The 21,396-nt window shown below is 37.1% G+C and overlaps 1 protein-coding gene across 4 annotated transcripts in view; it reads left to right on the top strand.

Moving 5' to 3' along the window:
• The first annotated feature begins 208 nt into the window (after positions 1 to 208).
• The window catches only part of ddhd1a (DDHD domain containing 1a), a 59,432-nt gene continuing 38,244 nt past the window's right edge, over positions 209 to 21,396 (top strand). The window contains exons 1-4 of one of the 4 annotated variants that reach the window (XM_079833462.1): positions 246 to 362; positions 832 to 1,385; positions 14,858 to 15,034; positions 18,194 to 18,289. In XM_079833462.1, the coding sequence (XP_079689588.1) occupies positions 884 to 1,385; positions 14,858 to 15,034; positions 18,194 to 18,289 (775 nt within the window). In that variant the 5' untranslated portion in view covers positions 246 to 362; positions 832 to 883. Of the gene's footprint in view, positions 363 to 660; positions 1,386 to 14,857; positions 15,035 to 18,193; positions 18,290 to 21,396 lie in introns of those variants that run through there. The other 3 variants (XM_079833463.1, XM_079833460.1, XM_079833461.1) reach the window with 3 other exon arrangements.

Here is a 21,396-nt window from a genome sequence, read left to right as displayed (position 1 = left end):
GTGCCCGCTTACGCACCACGTCGGCTGTGACGTAAGGTCGCACATCCCGCACTTGTCAGTGAGCCAGGCAGGTCAGTGTATTTCCCTACCGCCCTCAGACTGGCTGGAATAGTGCACGGACTTATGTTTCTATTTGTGACACGGACTCATTTATGGATAAACACTACAGAGCGGAAGAGCGTGATTCGGTGAAATGACGCGCTCCGGTGGACGGCAGGTTTGCACGAGCACAATCCGGTAGTGGAGATCTCAGGCAGGAATCAGTGCCGTCTGTCAGACCGGTTCCTCTTCTTCTTCTTTATCTTGTTTTTAACACCGCTAAATAGCATGACATAGAGTCGTTTAATGTGCGTTTAAGCGGGGTAAGTTTACTTTTTATTATTGTGGTGTGACGTCATATTGCCAGGTAGCCAGCTAACTGAAAAATCGTTTTGCTAACGGTCGCTTTTTTTAAAAATTCTGAAAGCGTCATATGTTTTTTTTTTTTTTCTTCTAAAAAAACGTCTAGTTTGTGTGAACGTTCTATTTGCTCGTCCTGCAAACGTTACATTTGAACGTTCTATGTGTGACGTATTAACATGCTGAGAGCATTATTAAAGCCCGGATAACGTTGAACGGACGTTCTATTGACGTTACGGAAAGAACTTTGAGACAACCCGCGGGAAAACCTAACATTGTGTGTAGTTTAGCTGTTAAATAATAGCGATATGAGGCCATGACCCTGGTTAAATGACATCTCAGAGGCCAGCTCCACAAGCAAGTTATGAGCAGTCTCACTAAGAAGACACGCTTTATTAACAATCCTGGCAATAAACTGTCTTTTGGCAATAGAGACTGGAGCGGTGACTTCATCAGCCTGTATGATGGGTCCATTGGGAGAGGGATGGATGAGGACAGACACCCTTCAGCACAGGACGGAATGACGGACATCCTTCCCAGAAGCCACCTGGACCTAAGCACGTCTTCCGTGGTCAGCTTCCTCCACACCAGCGATACCAATTACTGCACAACCCCTGTCCCGGACTACCAGGAGAAGAATCGCAACATTCGGAAGCGGCCCGGCTCCTCCAGACGCCGGTTCGAGGTGGTCACCGAGCTGGGACCGGAGGAAGTCCGGTGGTTCTACAAAGAGGACAAAAAGACATGGAAGCCCTTTATGGGCCACGACTCTCTCAGGATAGAAATCATGTATCGCAGGTTCTGTGAGCTGAACCCGGGAAGGGGCTTGAGCCGGGATGGAGAGGAGGATGGAGGTGAAGCGGCGCCGGACCATCCCGCGCCCAGCGAGGAGAGATCGGACCTCGCTATAGAAGCAGTGTGTGTCCGAGGAGGACTCTATGAAGTGGATGTGAGAGGCAAAGAGTGCTATCCGGTGTACTGGAATCGTAAGTATTGCTCATTGGTGGCTTAAAGGATTAGTTCACTTTTAAATAAACTTTTACTGATAATTTAATCACCCCCATGTCATCCAAGATGTCCATGTCTTTCTTTCTGCAGCCGAAAATAAATTACGTTTTTTGATGAAAACATTCCAGGATTGTTCTCCATATAATGGACTTCAATGGGCTCCAAACGGTTCAAGGTCCAAATGAGAGTTTCAGTGCAGCTTCAAAGGGCTTTAAACGACACCAGATGATGAATAAGGGTCTTATCAAGCCAAACCATCAGCTTCTGCGAGAAACCCAGCAGTATTTATGCTATTATTTTACCTCTTATCAGACGAGCGTGATCATCTCTGAGCTCCGCCATAACTTCCGGAGAGTGAGGTCAAAATACGAGCCTGGTCATAGATAAATACGTAGATACCTCATTAGTGCCTGCACGGATCAATAGAATGAGGCATCTATGATCGATATATCTATGACCACGCTCGTATTTGACCTCACTCAGCGGAAGTTACGGCGTAGCTCAGAGATGATCACGCTCGTATTTTGACCTCACTCAGCGGAAGTTATGGCGGAGCTCAGAGACGATCACGTTCGTCTGATAAGAGGTAAAATAATAGCATAAATACTGCTCGGTTTCTCGCAGAAGCTGATGGTTTGGCTAGATAAGACCCTTATTCATCATCTGGTGTCGTTTAAAGCCCTTTGAAGCTGCACTGAAACTGTCATTTGGACCTTGAACCGTTTGGAGCCCATTGAAGTCCATTATATGGAGAAAAACCCTGGACTGTTTTCATCAAAAACCTTAATTTCTTTTCGACTGCAGTAAGAAAGTCATGGACATCTTGGATGATATGGGGGTGAGAAAATTATCAGCAAAAGTTTATTTAAAAGTGAACTAATCCTTTAAAGTCGTCACATTGATTTCTGCAGCTCTTCATACTGTGCAGATTGTTTCCAAGCAACGGGAGAATAACTGGCCATGTTGTTAAATTCATCAATTATCAAACTAATTCATAATATCGATAATATTAATGGGCTTTTAATCTCCAGTCCTGACTTTTATGACTAATTACTGAGTATCTACTAGGGGTTTAAATGACTGGTTTTAGGGTCTTGGTTCGGTATGTGCTATAAATTAGGACATTTGTCCGATAAAAATACACCAAATAAGAACAAATAATCAAATTGCAAGCAACAGCACAAATACATATAATAGAGCAAAAGATGCATATACAAAAAACCGTGCTTAACAGATACAGAAAGTAATCAAATAACTGTGCATATTATAATCCTCACTGCATAAATTAAATACAGATTTCAGTCAAGAGTAGAGCCCGACCCATAAAGGATTTTTAAGGCTGATACGATACAAATATTTGGTGATTTAAAAATCCGATATTCCGATATATCTGCCTATATATATATATATATATATAAACAGAAACTTGTAAAAAAACTTTCCCTTAACATTAGTTATTTGTAGTTATTCATGAATCTCTAAAATATGATAATGCAGTTTAAAAATAAACTTGTTTGTTTTATTGTCACAACAGAACAGAGGAACATACAAATATATTCAAATTTTGATAAATAAAAATACAAACTTAAGATGTGAAACATAAAGTCCTTTGGATGAAAACACAATAACAAAAACAAAACAAAAAAATCAAATATACCAGTATATTTAGAGGTGGTAAGCTTCATAAATATAACTTTGAGAAAGACTGGAAGTTCAGTTAAGTTCTGATAAATAATAACAGCAAAATAAGAACAAATAATCAAACTAGGATTTCTTCAAGATTACTGCTGTCTATGTAAATACCTTAATCAGAATATGGTCTTATTCAGAATAAGGTCAATAATTAGTTTACTGCTGTCCATGTAAATACCTTAATCAGAATATGGTCTTATTCAGAATAAGGTCAATAATTAGATTACTGCTGTCCATGTAAATACCTTAATCAGAATATGGTCTTATTCAGAATAAGGTCAATAATTAGATTACTGCTGTCCATGTAAATACCTTAATCAGAATATGGTCTTATTCAGAATAAGGTCAATAATTAGATTACTGCTGTCCATGTAAATACCTTAATCAGAATATGGTCTTATTCAGAATAAGGTCAATAATTAGTTTACTGCTGTCCATGTAAATACCTTAATCAGAATATGGTCTTATTCAGAATAAGGTCAATAATTAGATTACTGCTGTCCATGTAAATACCTTAATCAGAATATGGTCTTATTCAGAATAAGGTCAATAATTAGATTACTGCTGTCCATGTAAATACCTTAATCAGAATACGGTCTTATTCAGAATAAGGTCAATAACTAGATTACTGCTGTCCATGTAAATACCTTAATCAGAATATGGTCTTATTCAGAATAAGGTCAATAACTAGACTACTGCTGTCCATGTAAATACCTTAATCAGAATATGGTCTTAATCAGAATATGGTCTTATTCAGAATAAGCTCAATAATTAGTTTACTGCTGTCCATGTAAATACCTTAATCAGAATATGGTCTTATTCAGAATAAGGTCAATAATTAGATTACTGCTGTCCATGTAAATACCTTAATCAGAATATGGTCTTATTCAGAATAAGCTCAATAATTAGTTTACTGCTGTCCATGTAAATACCTTAATCAGAATATGGTCTTATTCAGAATAAGGTCAATAATTAGATTACTGCTGTCCATGTAAATACCTTAATCAGAATATGGTCTTATTCAGAATAAGGTCAATAATTAGTTTACTGCTGTCCATGTAAATACCTTAATCAGAATATGGTCTTATTCAGAATAAGCTCAATAATTAGTTTACTGCTGTCCATGTAAATACCTTAATCAGAATATGGTCTTATTCAGAATAAGGTCAATAATTAGATTACTGCTGTTCATGTAAATACCTTAATCAGAATATGGTCTTATTCAGAATAAGGTCAATAATTAGATTACTGCTGTCCATGTAAATACCTTAATCAGAATATGGTCTTATTCAGAATAAGGTCAATAATTAGATTACTGCTGTCCATGTAAATACCTTAATCAGAATATGGTCTTATTCAGAATAAGGTCAATAATTAGATTACTGCTGTCCATGTAAATACCTTAATCAGAATATGGTCTTATTCAGAATAAGGTCAATAATTAGATTACTGCTGTTCATGTAAATACCTTAATCAGAATATGGTCTTATTCAGAATAAGCTCAATAATTAGTTTACTGCTGTCCATGTAAATACCTTAATCAGAATATGGTCTTATTCAGAATAAGGTCAATAATTAGAATACTGCTGTCCATGTGAACACCTCAAAGGGGCTATATGCAACTTTTTCCCCAAAATAAATGTAACGATAGCCTTTTTATTTTACCATTTATGACTCAAACATCTCCTGATGAGCATACTGACACCTTGTCCGCTCACAGTGGGTGCACCTATAAGCCTGTATCCTATTTTTCCTATTTTCTGGTGGGTCGTTTTTATCCCGCGCTGTCTGCGGATGTGACGTCACCACCGCTGCGAGAGCGAGCAGAAAATAAGAGCAGTTCTGTTTTTTAGCCACAGGTGTCAGTCGCGAGTTTAAATTTCAGAAAAACGCATATAGCCCCTTTAATCAGAATATGGTCTTATTCAGAATAAGGTCAATAATTAGATTACTGCTGTCCATGTAAATACCTTAATCAGAATATGGTCTTATTCAGAATAAGGTCAATAATTAGTTTACTGCTGTCCATGTAAATACCTTAATCAGAATATGGTCTTATTCAGAATAAGCTCAATAATTAGAATACTGCTGTCCATGTGAACACCTTAATCAGAATATGGTCTTATTCAGAATAAGGTCAATAATTAGAATACTGCTGTCCATGTAAATACCTTAATCAGAATATGGTCTTATTCAGAATAAGCTCAATAATTAGAATACTGCTGTCCATGTAAATACCTTAATCAGAATATGGTCTTATTCAGAATAAGGTCAATAATTAGTTTACTGCTGTCCATGTAAATACCTTAATCAGAATATGGTCTTATTCAGAATAAGCTCAATAATTAGAATACTGCTGTCCATGTAAATACCTTAATCAGAATATGGTCTTATTCAGAATAAGGTCAATAATTAGTTTACTGCTGTCCATGTAAATACCTTAATCAGAATATGGTCTTATTCAGAATAAGCTCAATAATTAGTTTACTGCTGTCCATGTAAATACCTTAATCAGAATATGGTCTTATTCAGAATAAGGTCAATAATTAGATTACTGCTGTTCATGTAAATACCTTAATCAGAATATGGTCTTATTCAGAATAAGGTCAATAATTAGAATACTGCTGTCCATGTAAATACCTTAATCAGAATATGGTCTTATTCAGAATAAGGTCAATAATTAGTTTACTGCTGTCCATGTAAATACCTTAATCAGAATATGGTCTTATTCAGAATAAGCTCAATAATTAGTTTACTGCTGTCCATGTAAATACCTTAATCAGAATATGGTCTTATTCAGAATAAGGTCAATAATTAGATTACTGCTGTTCATGTAAATACCTTAATCAGAATATGGTCTTATTCAGAATAAGGTCAATAATTAGAATACTGCTGTCCATGTAAATACCTTAATCAGAATATGGTCTTATTCAGAATAAGGTCAATAATTAGTTTACTGCTGTCCATGTAAATACCTTAATCAGAATATGGTCTTATTCAGAATAAGCTCAATAATTAGTTTACTGCTGTCCATGTAAATACCTTAATCAGAATATGGTCTTATTCAGAATAAGCTCAATAATTAGTTTACTGCTGTCCATGTAAATACCTTAATCAGAATATGGTCTTATTCAGAATAAGGTCAATAATTAGAATACTGCTGTCATGTAAATACCTTAATCAGAATATGGTCTTATTCAGAATAAGGTCAATAATTAGAATACTGCTGTCCATGTAAATACCTTAATCAGAATATGGTCTTATTCAGAATAAGGTCAATAATTAGAATACTGCTGTCCATGTAAATACCTTAATCAGAATATGGTCTTATTCAGAATAAGGTCAATAATTAGAATACTGCTGTCCATGTAAATACCTTAATCAGAATATGGTCTTATTCAGAATAAGGTCAATAATTAGAATACTGCTGTCATGTAAATACCTTAATCAGAATATGGTCTTATTCAGAATAAGGTCAATAATTAGAATACTGCTGTCCATGTAAATACCTTAATCAGAATATGGTCTTATTCAGAATAAGGTCAATAATTAGAATACTGCTGTCCATGTAAATACCTTAATCAGAATATGGTCTTATTCAGAATAAGGTCAATAATTAGAATACTGCTGTCCATGTAAATACCTTAATCAGAATATGGTCTTATTCAGAATAAGGTCAATAATTAGATTACTGCTGTCCATGTAAATACCTTAATCAGAATATGGTCTTATTCAGAATAAGCTCAATAATTAGAATACTGCTGTCCATGTAAATACCTTAATCAGAATATGGTCTTATTCAGAATAAGGTCAATAATTAGAATACTGCTGTCATGTAAATACCTTAATCAGAATATGGTCTTATTCAGAATAAGGTCAATAATTAGAATACTGCTGTCCATGTAAATACCTTAATCAGAATATGGTCTTATTCAGAATAAGGTCAATAATTAGAATACTGCTGTCCATGTAAATACCTTAATCAGAATATGGTCTTATTCAGAATAAGGTCAATAATTAGAATACTGCTGTCCATGACTACGTTTACATGGACAGCAGTAATCTAATTATTGACCTTACTCTGAATAAGGCAATAATCTGATTAAGGTGTTTACATGAGTTGCTTTTAGAATATTACGTTCATGTTCCCGTTTTACATGTTACAGAACATAGTTTGATTAATGGTACGTCATTACGTCCCCATGCCACGCTACGCTGTCCGGCGTCCAATCATAGCGCGACTTTCGTGGGTGTGTTCAAATCAATGGGCTCAGGCAACCCACTGTAACTTTACCTGCGGGTGTCGCTGTTGGACAGTGTGACTTTATAAAAACGAGTGATTTTTATACTTTTTTTATGATATTATGATATTATATTATATATATATATATAGTTTTATTTTGTGTAATATTAAATATTGTCTATCAGGTTTTTTTAAGAGACACTGCCCATCTTGCCTCCTTCTTGACAGCCTACATTTCGAATAATAGTTTTGATAAATGATGAAAATGTGATGAAAAGGTTTCAAAATCGTGATTGTTTGGATTGTTTTTTTTCTGCTATCGAGCCACAAGCGTTCACTGAATGGCATATGGCTCGCAAGCCTAGAGGTTCCCGACCGCTGTTGTAAGCAGACAAATATGAATCTGGGATTACAGATACAAAATGATCGTATTTTACTTTTAAAATGAGCATTATTGCAACACAAAGAAAAAAAAATATAGAGGAGGCCGTGTCCGAGTGAGCAGAGTTTTTACGGTCTATGAGCAAGACACGCAGTCACGCACCATAGCAACGTCATGGCAACGACATTTCAGACTGAAAGGTACGTAAAAGATAAACGGGAATTTAAGCGCATTGTTTTGTACGTGCGGTTATATTAATTATAATTCAAATTCTGTTTTATTTGTCACAATATTATTGATGATTGTTTAGAGGGGCACTTTATATACTTTTGATACGAGCCCCCAAAGCCCTCCCCTCTGCACTTGCCTGGTGTGTGTGTGTGTGTGTGTGTGTGTGTGTGTGTGTGTGTGTGTGTGTGTGTGTGTGTGTGTGTGTGTGTGTGTGTGTGTGTGTGTGTGTGTGTGTGTGTGTGTGTGTGTGTGTGTGTGTGTGTGTGTGTGTGTGTGTGTGTGTGTGTGTGTGTGTGTGTGTGTGTGTGTGTGTGTGTGTGTGTGTGTGTGTGACCTGTCACAAAACGCGGCGGAAACTCCTTCACGACGTTAATAGTTAGATTAAGGTGTGTACATGTCTACAATGCACTTAGATAATGCGACTAAAACAGGCATACTCCACATGTCTTAATTCGATTTTTGTTTAATTCGAGTATGGCTTTAACCGGATTAAGGTAATTATAAATCGCTGTTTACATGGTAGTTTCTTAATCAGAGTATGGTCTTAATCAGATTAATATCGGAGTATTGTTGTCCATGTAAACGTACTGACTCAGAATAAGCTCAATAATTAGTTTACTGCTGTCCATGTAACCATAGTCCATGTCTGTGATGCTCTCCGATAATGCAACTAAAATAGGCACACTCCACATGTCTTAATTCGATTTGCATTTACTTCGAGTATGACTTTATCATGAAGTTGATTTAAGGTAATTATAAATAGCTGTTTACATGGAAGCTTGTTAATCAGAGTATGGTCTTAATCAGATTAATATCGGAGTATTGTTGTCCATGTAAACGTACTGACTGTTACACATGAACACACGTCTTTCTCGACTGTTTACACTTTACTTAAGACATAACCTACTATGTTTGGTAGGATTACTCCCCAAGATGGGCATGTTGACACTTTTTGTGTGAATTTATCCGTTCAAGCGCAAGACTTGAAAGAGAACGATGCGTCATGTGCGCACTTCAGATGAGCACACACACACACACACACACACACACACACACACACACACACACACACACACACACACACGCATCTCCTCTCAGCGTGTGCAAGTTCTCTTTCGCATCTTGCTCTTGAATGTTTGCAAGGCTTAAATGAGTTTAGTTTAAATACCAATAGCAGCGTGTGCTGTTCAGGTCTCACCTGCGCTCTCGCCCTATCAGCACCTGGTGATGGCGGCGGAAATGACGTTCATGTTCGAGCAGACGGCACTCGTTCGCATACAAGAGTGTGTATCCATTGACAGAAACACACATTAACCTTACTCTGTCTGTCTGTTTTACATGTTGTTATATTCAAGAAACCATATTATAGATGCAAGTGCGTGCCAAACCATGGGTGGAGAACCGTACGTTTTTTTTACCGAAAACCATTCCACCCCCAGTATCTACTGAGTAAATCACCTGACTGCTTTTTTATTTCATTAATGAATTAGGTTAGAATCTGAGTTTTGTCTGATACCCAAAATCAGACAATTTTTTTCTGGTACAGGGCTTGACATTCCCCTTTTTGCTCACCGGTCACTGTGGCTAGTAGGGGTTGCACAGACTAGTCGACTTTAATTCTCTGCCATGACGCTTTAGCTTGACGCTGACTAGTCGCTGACCTATAGAGGGCGCAACAGGATAAGCCATTCCTGACATGCACACTCCGTTTTCAACAATTAAAATGACAAATAAATGCAAACTCAGAGAGCTCTCCACAAGACATGTTTGATTATGCCATCTGGATGCTCAATTTGATCGGGAGAATGCAGGTTTTAAACATCTTATTATATACACGTCAGTTAATCGTCGTTCTAACCTAATGCATACTGCATACATTGTAACACACACATATAGCTCGCACATCATGCAGAGTAATCTTTACTGGGCTACTTCATCTGTATCTGATTCAGAACGAGAAGAAATCAGAGAAATATAACGACCCAAAGACAAAATAACTGATAAACAAAAGCTGTTATGTAGGAGAAATAACCTTTTTGGCCGACCCCCCCTTTCATCACATAAATGTCGACTTTAAAAAATCGATGTAGTGGCTAGTGGTTTTAGCCACTCAGCATTTTCATTGGCCACAATTTTGAAAAACTGCCATATAGATATTATTAATATTATCTCATAATTTGGCGGCACGTTTATTAGGCTGTTGTCACTTTAAGACCTGATGCACGGATCCATTATACTGTTACACATGCGTTTTCTTTCTCAACTGTTTACATTCACTTAAAACCGACTGTGTTTATGTGAATACTCGCCACGACCAGCATTTTGACATTATTTTGTGTGTGTTTGACTGAAGAACTTAATTTAGAGCTGAGAGGCAGCTTTAATCAAAATCTGCAGGAATTTATAAAATTATGGGTAATACGCGCAATCCCACAAGAAAATTAAGCCCTGTAACAGCAACAAAAGGGTTTGTGTGTCACTCGCAGAGAGAGAGAGAGAGAGAGAGAGAGAGAGAGAGAGAGAGAGAGAGAGAGAGAGAGAGAGAGAGAGAGAGAGAGAGAGAGAGAGAGAGAGAGAGCAGCTGGTATCTGTGTCTATTCTGAGGAAAATTTGTATTGAAAGCGTTTCAGATATTTCCGTATCGAAAAATCAACTTTTTTGGCAATACTACATTGCACTTAGTTTATTATTTCAGATGCCCTTTTAAAAAGACTTCAATTTAAAGAATGTATTGTATATATTATATAAAATTCAACCCGCCAAAGGGGCTGTGTTACACACCACTGCAGAAATACACACACATTTGGCCGGTGGGCGGGTGTTAATGTCAAGCTCTGGTCTGGTAACCCAAACTGTATTAAATAAAAGTTTTCTCTCAGCCTAAATTGACAGAGGAAGCCATGAATTGGCAGTAATCCTCAGAAGAAGTGATGATAAAAATGAGCAAGGTTTATTGATGCATATGTTTCAATGCTCAGACTTTATCCAGACTTCGCCTGGACTTTGTCTGACCAGCACAAATCCAAGTGTTATTCGGTTGTTAAGTCTGACCAAGCTGATCTCAAACCACAAGAAAAACAACAAACGGTGCTAATATACACACACATAATGTGGTCTAATACTACAACAAAAAAAATAAATCATAACCTTTATCTCCATACCAAAATTCCAGATGGCCAGACAGTTATTCATCTTTTATAAATCGTTACAATATTAATATCTGTGACGCTGTGAGCACAGAGACTATTGTAGTGACTGTAAGTATTTAAAATGTTTAACTTTTTTAAATGTTTAATATGAATATATAGCACTCATAAACGGCCGTCGATGGCATTCTCAAGTGAAACGGCTTGAACCCAGAAACGGCGTTCCTTACATCACAACTTATCAAGCGGATTATCAAAGCCAGAGCTGTGAAAAATTATGATAACACTTTAGTTTAGGGTTCAGTTCTCGCTAGTTGATTATTATCATGCATATTAATGGGACATTGGCTGGTTATTAGCACTTATAAAGCACATTTTAATGCCTTATTCTGCATGATCATATTCTACATCCCTTAATCTATACCTTACTAACTATTAATAAGCAGTAATTAGGAGTTTATTGGGGTAAAAGTCATATTTAATAGTTAGAATCAGACCCTAAACTAAAGTGTGGCCAAAATTACTGCTTCACAACATCCTGTGAGGTTAAAAATCTTACAATACAGACATTCTCAGATGAAGAGAAATATCTCTTGAAACCACACATAGGATTAAACAACAATAAAATGCACTACAAGCGCAAGGAAAATAAGTCATTTTCATTCCAATAAATTATCAATTCAACCTTATTTCCAGATTCAAGGTCCATTAGAAAGAAAACATACAACAACTAACACAAAATTACAGACAATACAAAACATTAAAAAGAGAATTACACCAATACTCTCTCATGTGACTGGTATCGCGCCACACTTTGCCTAGGGTTTGACAACATAATAACATTCTGTGAATTATATTATCCAGCTGACATTTATACATCAAAATTTCTCATTAAAGCCATATTAGTTTTTACTCTTGACATACAAAATGGATTACTTGCACTGCTCCACCTCAGGTTTTTCAATATAATCCTCATAACTAGACCTGAACACATGTAAAACTTTCTCACCAATTTATTAGCTTGGGCATAACATTCGGTGCTGCCTATACATATCATAATTAGGGCTGTGCAAAAAAAAAAGCGATTTTTCGATTAATCGTTTTTTAAAATGTGGTCAATTCAAAATCGATTCTCAAGGCCAAGAATCGATTTTTTTTCCCCGGGGGTTTCCAGTCGATCCTGCCCGGTATCGCATATATGCTTGTCGTTAAGATAAAATCGAATGGCAATCGCATCTAAGGAAGGCACGCAAATAACAGATAGTGACGAAATATAATCGGGGCATGAATCAAAGCTCAGACGCCCCTGGAGGAAAAAGCCTCCATAAAAACAAACTGAATGAATGACGGTCGGCTAAATCGCAAGAAATGCTTGTCCTTTACTGAAAATTGCTGAAAATCATCCAATATCCTTTTTATGTTTTAGAATAAGTGTATCAAAATATCCATAAAAACAAAATTGATTTGTATTTAACATAACTGTATGCATTTGAAATATAGAGATGGGTTCTGTTTTAATGTACCCAAGTGTACCTAAAATAAAAAGAGTTTAATATACAGGTTTGTGGCTCTTAATTTCTTTTTAATTACCCACTTGTAAACTTGTTAACTGTTCTTTTTAATAAATATAGTAGGCTATTTGAATTAAATCTATATTCATTGAGTTGAATCGAAATTGAATCTAAATCGAATCGAATCGGAACATCTGAATCGATACCCAGTCCTAATCATAATCATCATCATTTCATCATTAATGATATGCCCCAAATATTTCGTTTTAGTGCATACATTTAGTCATTGCCCTGACAGATAGAAATCTGGAAAATTAAGGTCCTATGTTAATGTTTGACATAGCGACCATCTTCTTTGCATTATATTGCACATCATCATATTTAATCCCATAATCAGAGCACACATTTAGCAGCACTATTCTGAGAAAAAAATAACCAGATCATCGGCATACATAAGTTGATTGATCAAGATATTACTAAGCATACTTTCAGTCTTACTTAATTGTTTTGACAATTGATTCATATAAACATTAAAAAGGGCCAGAAAATGAACACGCACACACAAACACACACACACAGTTTGATTTTAAGAATCGTTCGTCCTTCCAGTGTTAGTGAACACGAGCTTGTATGCTTGTAAACATGCGCATCACTCCATGAAAAGTGCCTGCCCTGTCCGCTGAATTATTAACATTCGTTGGTGTCTGTGACACCTGGAGTTAGGTGTGAAGTAAGATCTCTTTCTTTTTATCTAAACAACGTTTTATTGAGAGTTCTCAACATTGCAAACAATTTATGCAAATAAATACAATACATCAAACCTGTATTAATTCTTCCATCTGGATTAAATGGCTTTAAACCACTCTATTTTATAACAAAAACAAGTGAACCATGTTTGTAAGAGCGAAGTAGCGTAGTTTATTTCACAGAAAATAAGGACCTCTATTTTGTGCATAGTTTTAAAGGCTACATGTTTAGTTTTCTGCATAATGATTAACTGTATTAGCATCTCAGGTGAAGGTGAATCACTTCAGTCTGTCAGGCGAGGGGCGTGTGTTGCCAGTAATTTTAGTGTGTAAATCTTTTACAAGTACACTATATTGCCAAACGTTTGGGGAGGTTAACGTTATTGCCAAACTCGCTCATCCATGTCTTTATGGGGCGACGCTTTGTGCACTGGTCAGTCATATTGGGACAGGAAGGGGCCGTCCCCAAACTGTCCCCACAAATTTGGGAGCATGAAATTGTCCAAAATGTCTTGGTGACGCATTAAGAGTTCCTTTCACTGGAACTAAGGGGCCAAGCCCAACCCCTGAAAAACAACCCCACCCCATAACCCCCCCCCCCCCCCCCCACCAAACTTTACACTTGGCACAATGCAGTCAGGCGAGTCCTGTTCTCCTGGCAACCGCCAAACCCAGACTCGTCCATGGGATTGTCAGACAGAGAAGCGTGATTGGTCACTCCAGAGAACACGTCTCCACTGCTCTAGAGTCCAGTGGCGGCTCACTTTACCCCACTGCATCCCACGCTTTGCATTGCACTTGGTGATGTAAGGCTTGGATGAGCTGCTTGACCATGGAAACCCATTCCATGAAGCTCTACACACGGTTCTTGAGCTCATCTGAAGGCCACAGAAGTCTGGAGGTCTGGAGCTGTTGACTCTGCAGAAAGTTGGCGACTTCTGTGACCCTCAGCATGCGCTGACCCCACTCTGTGATTTTACGTGGCCTACCACTTCATGACTGAGTTGCTGTTGTTCCCAATCGCTTCCACTTTGTTATAACACCACTAACAGTTGAGCGTGGAATATTTATTAGTGAGGAAATTTCCCGAATGGACTTGAGTTCTCTGAGCTCCTGAGAGCGGCCCATTCTCTCACTAATGTCGGCCCATTCTTTCACAAATTTTCACAAATGTCAAGCGTCTGCAGGCCTAGAGCTTGATTTATACACCTGTGGCCATGGAAGTGATTGAACACCTGAATTCAATGATTTGGAGGAGTGTCCCAATACTTTTGGCAATATAATTTATTTTTCAGTGTACACTATGTAGTATTTACTTTAAAACAAACGATTACAAGGGAATGGAAATAACACATTAAATTCATCATGATATTTTGAAGTAGAACGATTAAAATCTTTGTTTTATTTACAACATTGAACAATCATTCTTAAAATGCAATTTACCCAAGCTTACTAAATGTTTGATTAGTTTTATCTTCTGTTCTGTCTTTATATTGTAGAACAGGATTGCATCCCTGTCATGAGAGGCCAGTGGTTCATTGACGGCACATGGACACCTGTAGAGGAGGATGAGAGCGACCTCATAGAGAAAGAACACCTGGCTTGTTTCCGAGGACAACAGGTACAGGACGCTTTTGAGACTGACGCGCTGGCCAAGACTGTGGACAGGAAAGATGGTGAGAGGATTCACAACATTTGGTTGGAAATTGGTCAATAAAGGTTCATTGTAAAGAGAGAGCATTCCTCCTGCATGTGAGGCTGTTTGTTATTTTAGACGGATTTGAAAAGCAAATGAAGAACCCATAAGCAAAAGGCTTTGTTCGTGACAAGGTCACACCTGCCCTTATTATCTGTTGAAAAATGACTGTTTGTGTATGACGGTGTGTATGTTTTGTGTGTATGTTATTTGCGTTCGTGACTGTGACATGATCTTCACGCAATTTAAAAAACATCAAGATAACATTTGCATCAAAGACATTTCGTTTTTCAGTTCTATCTATCTATAAAAACACAAGCCACTTTTCCACTTACGGGTGCCAAAGCCTGTGTATGATCTGAAAACGCTCAGTGTGTTTCCATCGCAGAAAATCTGCCTGGGCTGGAAAGATTTGCTCCCCTAACACTGGCTTGTCTCAGTCCAGGATCAACAAATATTGTGAGATAATGTCAAAACTTACACACAAAACACTAGAATGCATACAACTAGATAGATAAAACTACATAATGTCACATCACAGCAGCTTCAGTCACTTCAGTGTCCTTGTTAATGCAAAATAAAATGAAATTAATTACAAATATCATATGCGCATTGATTGCTGTGAATTATATTCATTATGCATTCTGACGGTTGCATCAAATGCAGCTTGTGATGCAACGCTGATGCAGTTATTCAAATGTTCTATAATCAGGGGTGCACATTTCGGTTGTGATTTATGGGCCGTTTCAACCAAACCAGGAAAGAAAATGCCTCAATTGGATAAACCTACAACCAATCAGAGCAAGTGTTGAGCGACGCGTAGTTGTCAACAGAACTCAACTAGAAGAAGAAGAAGAAGAAGAAGAAGATGAGTGTAAACGATCTTTGCCGGTTTTGTAAAAGAAATAGAAAAAGAAAAGAAAAAGAAAATTGTGAGAGAAATAGTAAAGGTGAATGCATATGCGAACAAGTTCTCCGTTTAGGATTAGACCGAACTCAACCCAAGCGCTCTTTGGTGATGTGATGATTATGCTACTGTTGATCATCTGTCCATCATCGTGTAAAGCCCGCCCTGATGATCTGATTGTTTCGAGCATAGTTGCTCCACAACGGATTCTCCACAGAGTTCGGCTCACACACAACTGAGTACCCATCATGGTGATCATGGCAGCTCATGAATCGAAAGTCTTTCACATTCACAAAAATCGGCTTTCTTCCACATTCCACAAAAATAAGGTATAGGATAATGGACGTAGGGAGGAAAATGAGTTCAAACACGACTGGGTCTTCAGATTTTTCAATGAGACAAAAGTCAACTTGAATATAAAGGAGAATTTGTACAAATACTCTAGTCTGGCAGAGATAGAAGCCCTCATCTTGACGGCTAAAGAGATGATTTTGATACTGAGAATGTCTTCAAATTACACTTTTGCGAAAATAAAAAATGTTGAGTCATTGTGACTCTTCACATTGAGATGTTACACCAGGGTTTGAGTAGATTAGCCGTCATTATCTATCTCCTCATCTCTGTGAAGCTACACTACATTTGTAGTTTCTATTCATTTTGTTCTCACCGTCTTGTAGCTTAAGAGTTCTCTTGAGGAGCTGAATGTAGGTCATGCACAATTACACCCAATGTGTACTTAAGTCACATGAATGCTTTCTCCCACTGGAATGTAACTTTTAATCACACGTAAAGAACCAGAAAAACGTGTCTAAGACACTCCAGTCAGCCTGTCCAAGACTCTTCATCTGCATTTTTACAGTTTTAGTCCTATCAGGAAAGCCGATTTGATTAAATAAGCTGTTAAACTGATTTTCCCCATTCGTCTTGGAGTCCCACAGGGTTCGGTACTGGGACCTCTGTTGTTCTCAGTCTAAATCACATCGTTCAGCTGTAGCTTCTTTTATTTTTAGTCCAAACTGCAGTTCCACGCCGAGTGTTACACTTTTGATCACATGACACACATTTTTGGCGTGGATCCGTGTTCAAAGGAATCCAAGTGCTTGCATTCTTCAAAAATTCAATCTGTCGGTGGCTTGCATGAGATGCGAGAAAGTTATGTAACATTCAAATAATAATGCAAAACGTTTTTCATTGTACGCCACACATCTTTCTCTTAAATGCCACACTTCTTGTGTTTGAGACATTATAGTGTCTTGGACTGGAGGTGGAGATCAATCTGATGAGAGAGGAATGAGTGCTTGAGTTTATTGGAAATGTAGTGAAAAGCTCAGTATTGGTTTGTCCGTAAGAAATAAAGGGAGCGAAGGACCATAATAATACAGCCTCACAGAGGAGTGTTTGCTCTCTATACAATAGCATTTGATTTACTGAGTCATTTAGAAATGGACCATGTTTAAATCATTTTCTGATTATGGTCTGTATTCTATAAAAAGGTTTACATGCTCCACTGCTCTCTATATTATCTGCAATTATTCTGATGGAAATGCTGGAGATATTATTCTTGCCATATATTTCACTGCATATTCAGCAATTCGCTGCTGTAATTTAATGAACCCGTTCATTCTTATTCATGTCAGACAAGCACAATGAACTAAAAGTGAACTTTAACGATGCTAATGGCTTGATCTAGTTTAGGTAGTTGTGTTAACATTTACACAATGGATTCATAATTGGAATATGACCATTGAAATGGCAATATCCAATTAATATAGCAATATGTTAGTCAGTGAATGGTTGAAGTATCAAAAACAACAGCTCCCTTGAACACTGAATTGATAAAAGGCCAATTATTTTAATGGATTTAATGTATGGGTTTATGGAAACGTTGTAATTTACATGACTGCAGACAACATTTTGTGTTTTCTGTGTCTTTACTATCGCAACATTTATCGGTTTGAGACATAAATGAGAAATGTGTCCTGGGTTATATCACATGTTTTTCAATTAAAAAAGACCCTTATAAAAGCCTAAGTGTGCTGCCGTAGTCTGTGCTGTTGGAATAACAACACAATATGGTGGTATTACTGGTATTTTGAGCTACAGTACAACACAGTCTCGTAATTGGTTTTTATTAAAACTAAGAGTTTGTGTTCTACTGATAATTGTTGTGTAGGGTGATAGAGAGGTGACATTGCCAATAATGTGACCATTTCCTGTTTTTTGGTTTGTTAGTTCTTTCCCACTTCCCCCCATTCTACCTCCCCTTTCTATTCAAATGGAGCGGATATCAGACGAGTGCTAAAAGTCACAAGCGAAAGCGATGTCAAGGTACTACAGCCCTCCATTTTTACTCCTTGTAGATGCTGATCATCTTTTTCCGCCTTTTGCTCATTAGAAACCCTCCTGGTAGTTTTATAGTTTCACAAAAGTGTTCTTTTTGACTCTCATGTTGTTTGAAAGTGCCCGCTTTTCCTATTTTCCCTGCTGTATTTCCTTATTATGTTACTATTATTATAATATGATGTTTCCAAAACATTCAAAGCAATGCAGGGCTCAATGCTAAGGGTTTTTCCACTGGCCCGGTCAGGCCTGTGGTTCAAATTTGTACTTGCCCTGCCAAAATTTTCACTTCCCACCAGGAAAAAAGTAATAAATAAATAAATAAAATAGGCCTAGTTATTATCTTCTTTGCTTTTGACCCATAACTTTAATAAATAAGGGTTGTGATATCAAAAACTAGTAGTCTAACTCATATTAATTTCAAATATTGTTGAAGGAACACGCCGACCTTTTATCTTATTCACGTATCCCCCAGAGTTAGATAAGTCCATACACACTGTTCCCATCTTTGTGCGTGCCATAACTGTCTGACACACCCACCGCTAGCCTAGCTTAGCACAAAGACTGGAGGTAAATGGCTCCAGCTAGCCTAGCTTAGCACAAAGACTGGAGGTAAATGGCTCCAGCTAGCCTACTGCTTAATAAGTGACAAAATAACGCCAACATTTTCCTATTTACATGTTGTGATGTGTATAGTTACCGACGAAAAGTTAAAAGTTGTGATTTTCTAGGCTGATATGGCTAGGAACTATTCTCTCATTCCTGCGTTATAATCAAGAGCTGTGAGCCGTCCCATGAGTGCAGCGGCGCAATGATATTACACATAACAGCGCCTGAAAATAGGCTAACGTCTGTCAACATAACCAACGTGACAACCTGCTCACACAGAGAGAGCTGGGACTATTTTCAAGCGCTGTGTAATATTGCGCCGCTGCACTCATGGGACGCCAGCAACAAATACAATAGAACAAACATACAAATAAAACAATCACTGCTTTTCATGTTTTTCAGGCGAGTCTAACAGTAATTTTCAGGTAGAGAAAATTAATAATCAAATGTAAAATCGCACTGCATAGTCTTCTCTGTATAAATTAAATGTAGATTAATCCTTATTAATGTTACATAAGGTATTCAAGATCAGCGAGTGAGAATTGTTTCTTTGTCCTTTGTTGTTTGATTAACATTAAAACACAGATAGCAGCAGGAATAATAGGCTGTTGTCACTTTAAGAGTGAATGCATGGATCCAATACACTGATACACATGCGTTTTATTTCTCGACTGTTTGTTCTCTTAAGATATAACAGACTATGTTTACTACGATACTACATTTTTGGATGTCATTTTGTGTGAATATGTCCGTTCAAGCACAAGAAGACTTGAAAGAGAGCTCAATTCAGCATTCACACACACTTTCTGGCCGCACACTTCGGATTAAATACTGAAAACACTTTGTTTATTGCTTGTAATATAAATTTTTGCTCCTCTTTATTATTTACTAGCTTTTATGTTTTGAAGCTATATGAGTTTATATATTTAAAATTCTTAATATACAATTGTTTTAGTAATTGTTTTTATGTGTAATTATTTTAAAAGTACTTATTACGTATGTAATTAAATAAAGAAAGTTCAAGTTTAATTAATAAGAAAAAAAGTAGATCAAGAATTGTTTTGGAATCGGATCATGAGGTGCATAAAGATTCCCACCCCTACCATGCAATGATTTATTGCTTGTCTTTGTTTAAAAAATAATTGCATATTAATTTGCAATTGCAATATTGGTAAAAAAAAAAATTCACAATTAGATTATTTTCCGAAATCGTTCAGCCCTACTCAAAAACACATGCAAATGATAAACTTTAGTGATGCAGCACTGGCCCGATCAGGAAAGTGACAGTATCATCTGTCCCGAGTGACGTTTGAGCTGGCCCCGGGCCCTCGGACAGCCCTTAATGTTGAGCCCGGCAATGTTTTGGATGCATACAGTGTGTCAAAAGTTCTTTGAATTGAGCCCAGTTATACACTAAAAATATAGGATTGTAGGATTTAGTTTGAAACAATTTTCACTCAGAAAATTCTGGTAAATTTCCCAAATAAATACAAAGAAACGGCAAGTAGCGGCAAATTTTAAAGTAGAAAAACAGAAATAGTATTTTCTTGTAAAATGTACTCCAATCTCCAATCGTTTCTTTTACAACTTTGAAACAAAAGAAAATGCCAATAGTTCACAAACTTAAAATTGAGAATTCTTTTTTTTTTTTTTTATGGAATATTGCAGTGTTTATAAGAAATGATTTATCTGTGCACATTATTTTTTTTTAAATTCACGTGCCTCGTAATCTTTAATCAAAGTTCTCCTCCCTCTCGCAACGACATCTCTTTTCTGATGAAGAGACAAAATCCCTCTCTTTCAACATCCGCTCACTCATAGAAGATCTCAGCAAATAGCAAATGACAACGATCCAATCAATTCCTGATGGATGAAATCAAGTCCCACCCTACATTTTTTTTTTTTTCAAGATGCCATTTCACTTCGATATACATCACAATACAAAAGAAAAGATTGCAACTTCATGCTGACTCTAGACATTATTTGAGGAATCATTCATTGAAGCTTTAGTTTCATCAAACGCCACTAATAATTAACACGAGAAAATAAAGTTATGCTTCACAACTTTCTCACGTTGACTGCAATATAGTATTATGGGCTTGTATAATGTTATTAATTGTATATTATATTTAAAGCTACACTGTGTGATATTTTCCCCCATCTAGTGGTGAAAAGGTATATGACCATCCAGTGAATTTTAGTTTCTGTTCCTCTCAATTCCGATTTCGTTTTAACTCCTACGGTGGCCGATTTAGTCCAAGATTAACATGAATTCCAGCTCGACCTCGTCCACATTGTGGGATATTCTGTGCGCAGTGGGATGGTTGGAACTCAACTGGCCTAATTATTCGGCTAGAAAGAACTGCAGCTAATCCAGAGTGAACTTTGATGATAGTAATGTTTATTCAGTCATCCAATTGCAAGGCATAAACAGGTTTGCGTGGATATGTACATAAATGTGGTTTCTGTGAGAGAACAAATAAGGA

This window comes from Gobio gobio (assembly GCF_949357685.1).
Source record: "Gobio gobio genome assembly, chromosome: 13".
Classification (NCBI taxonomy): Eukaryota; Metazoa; Chordata; class Actinopteri; order Cypriniformes; family Gobionidae; genus Gobio; species Gobio gobio.
This window is presented reverse-complemented; position numbering and strand designations above follow the sequence as displayed.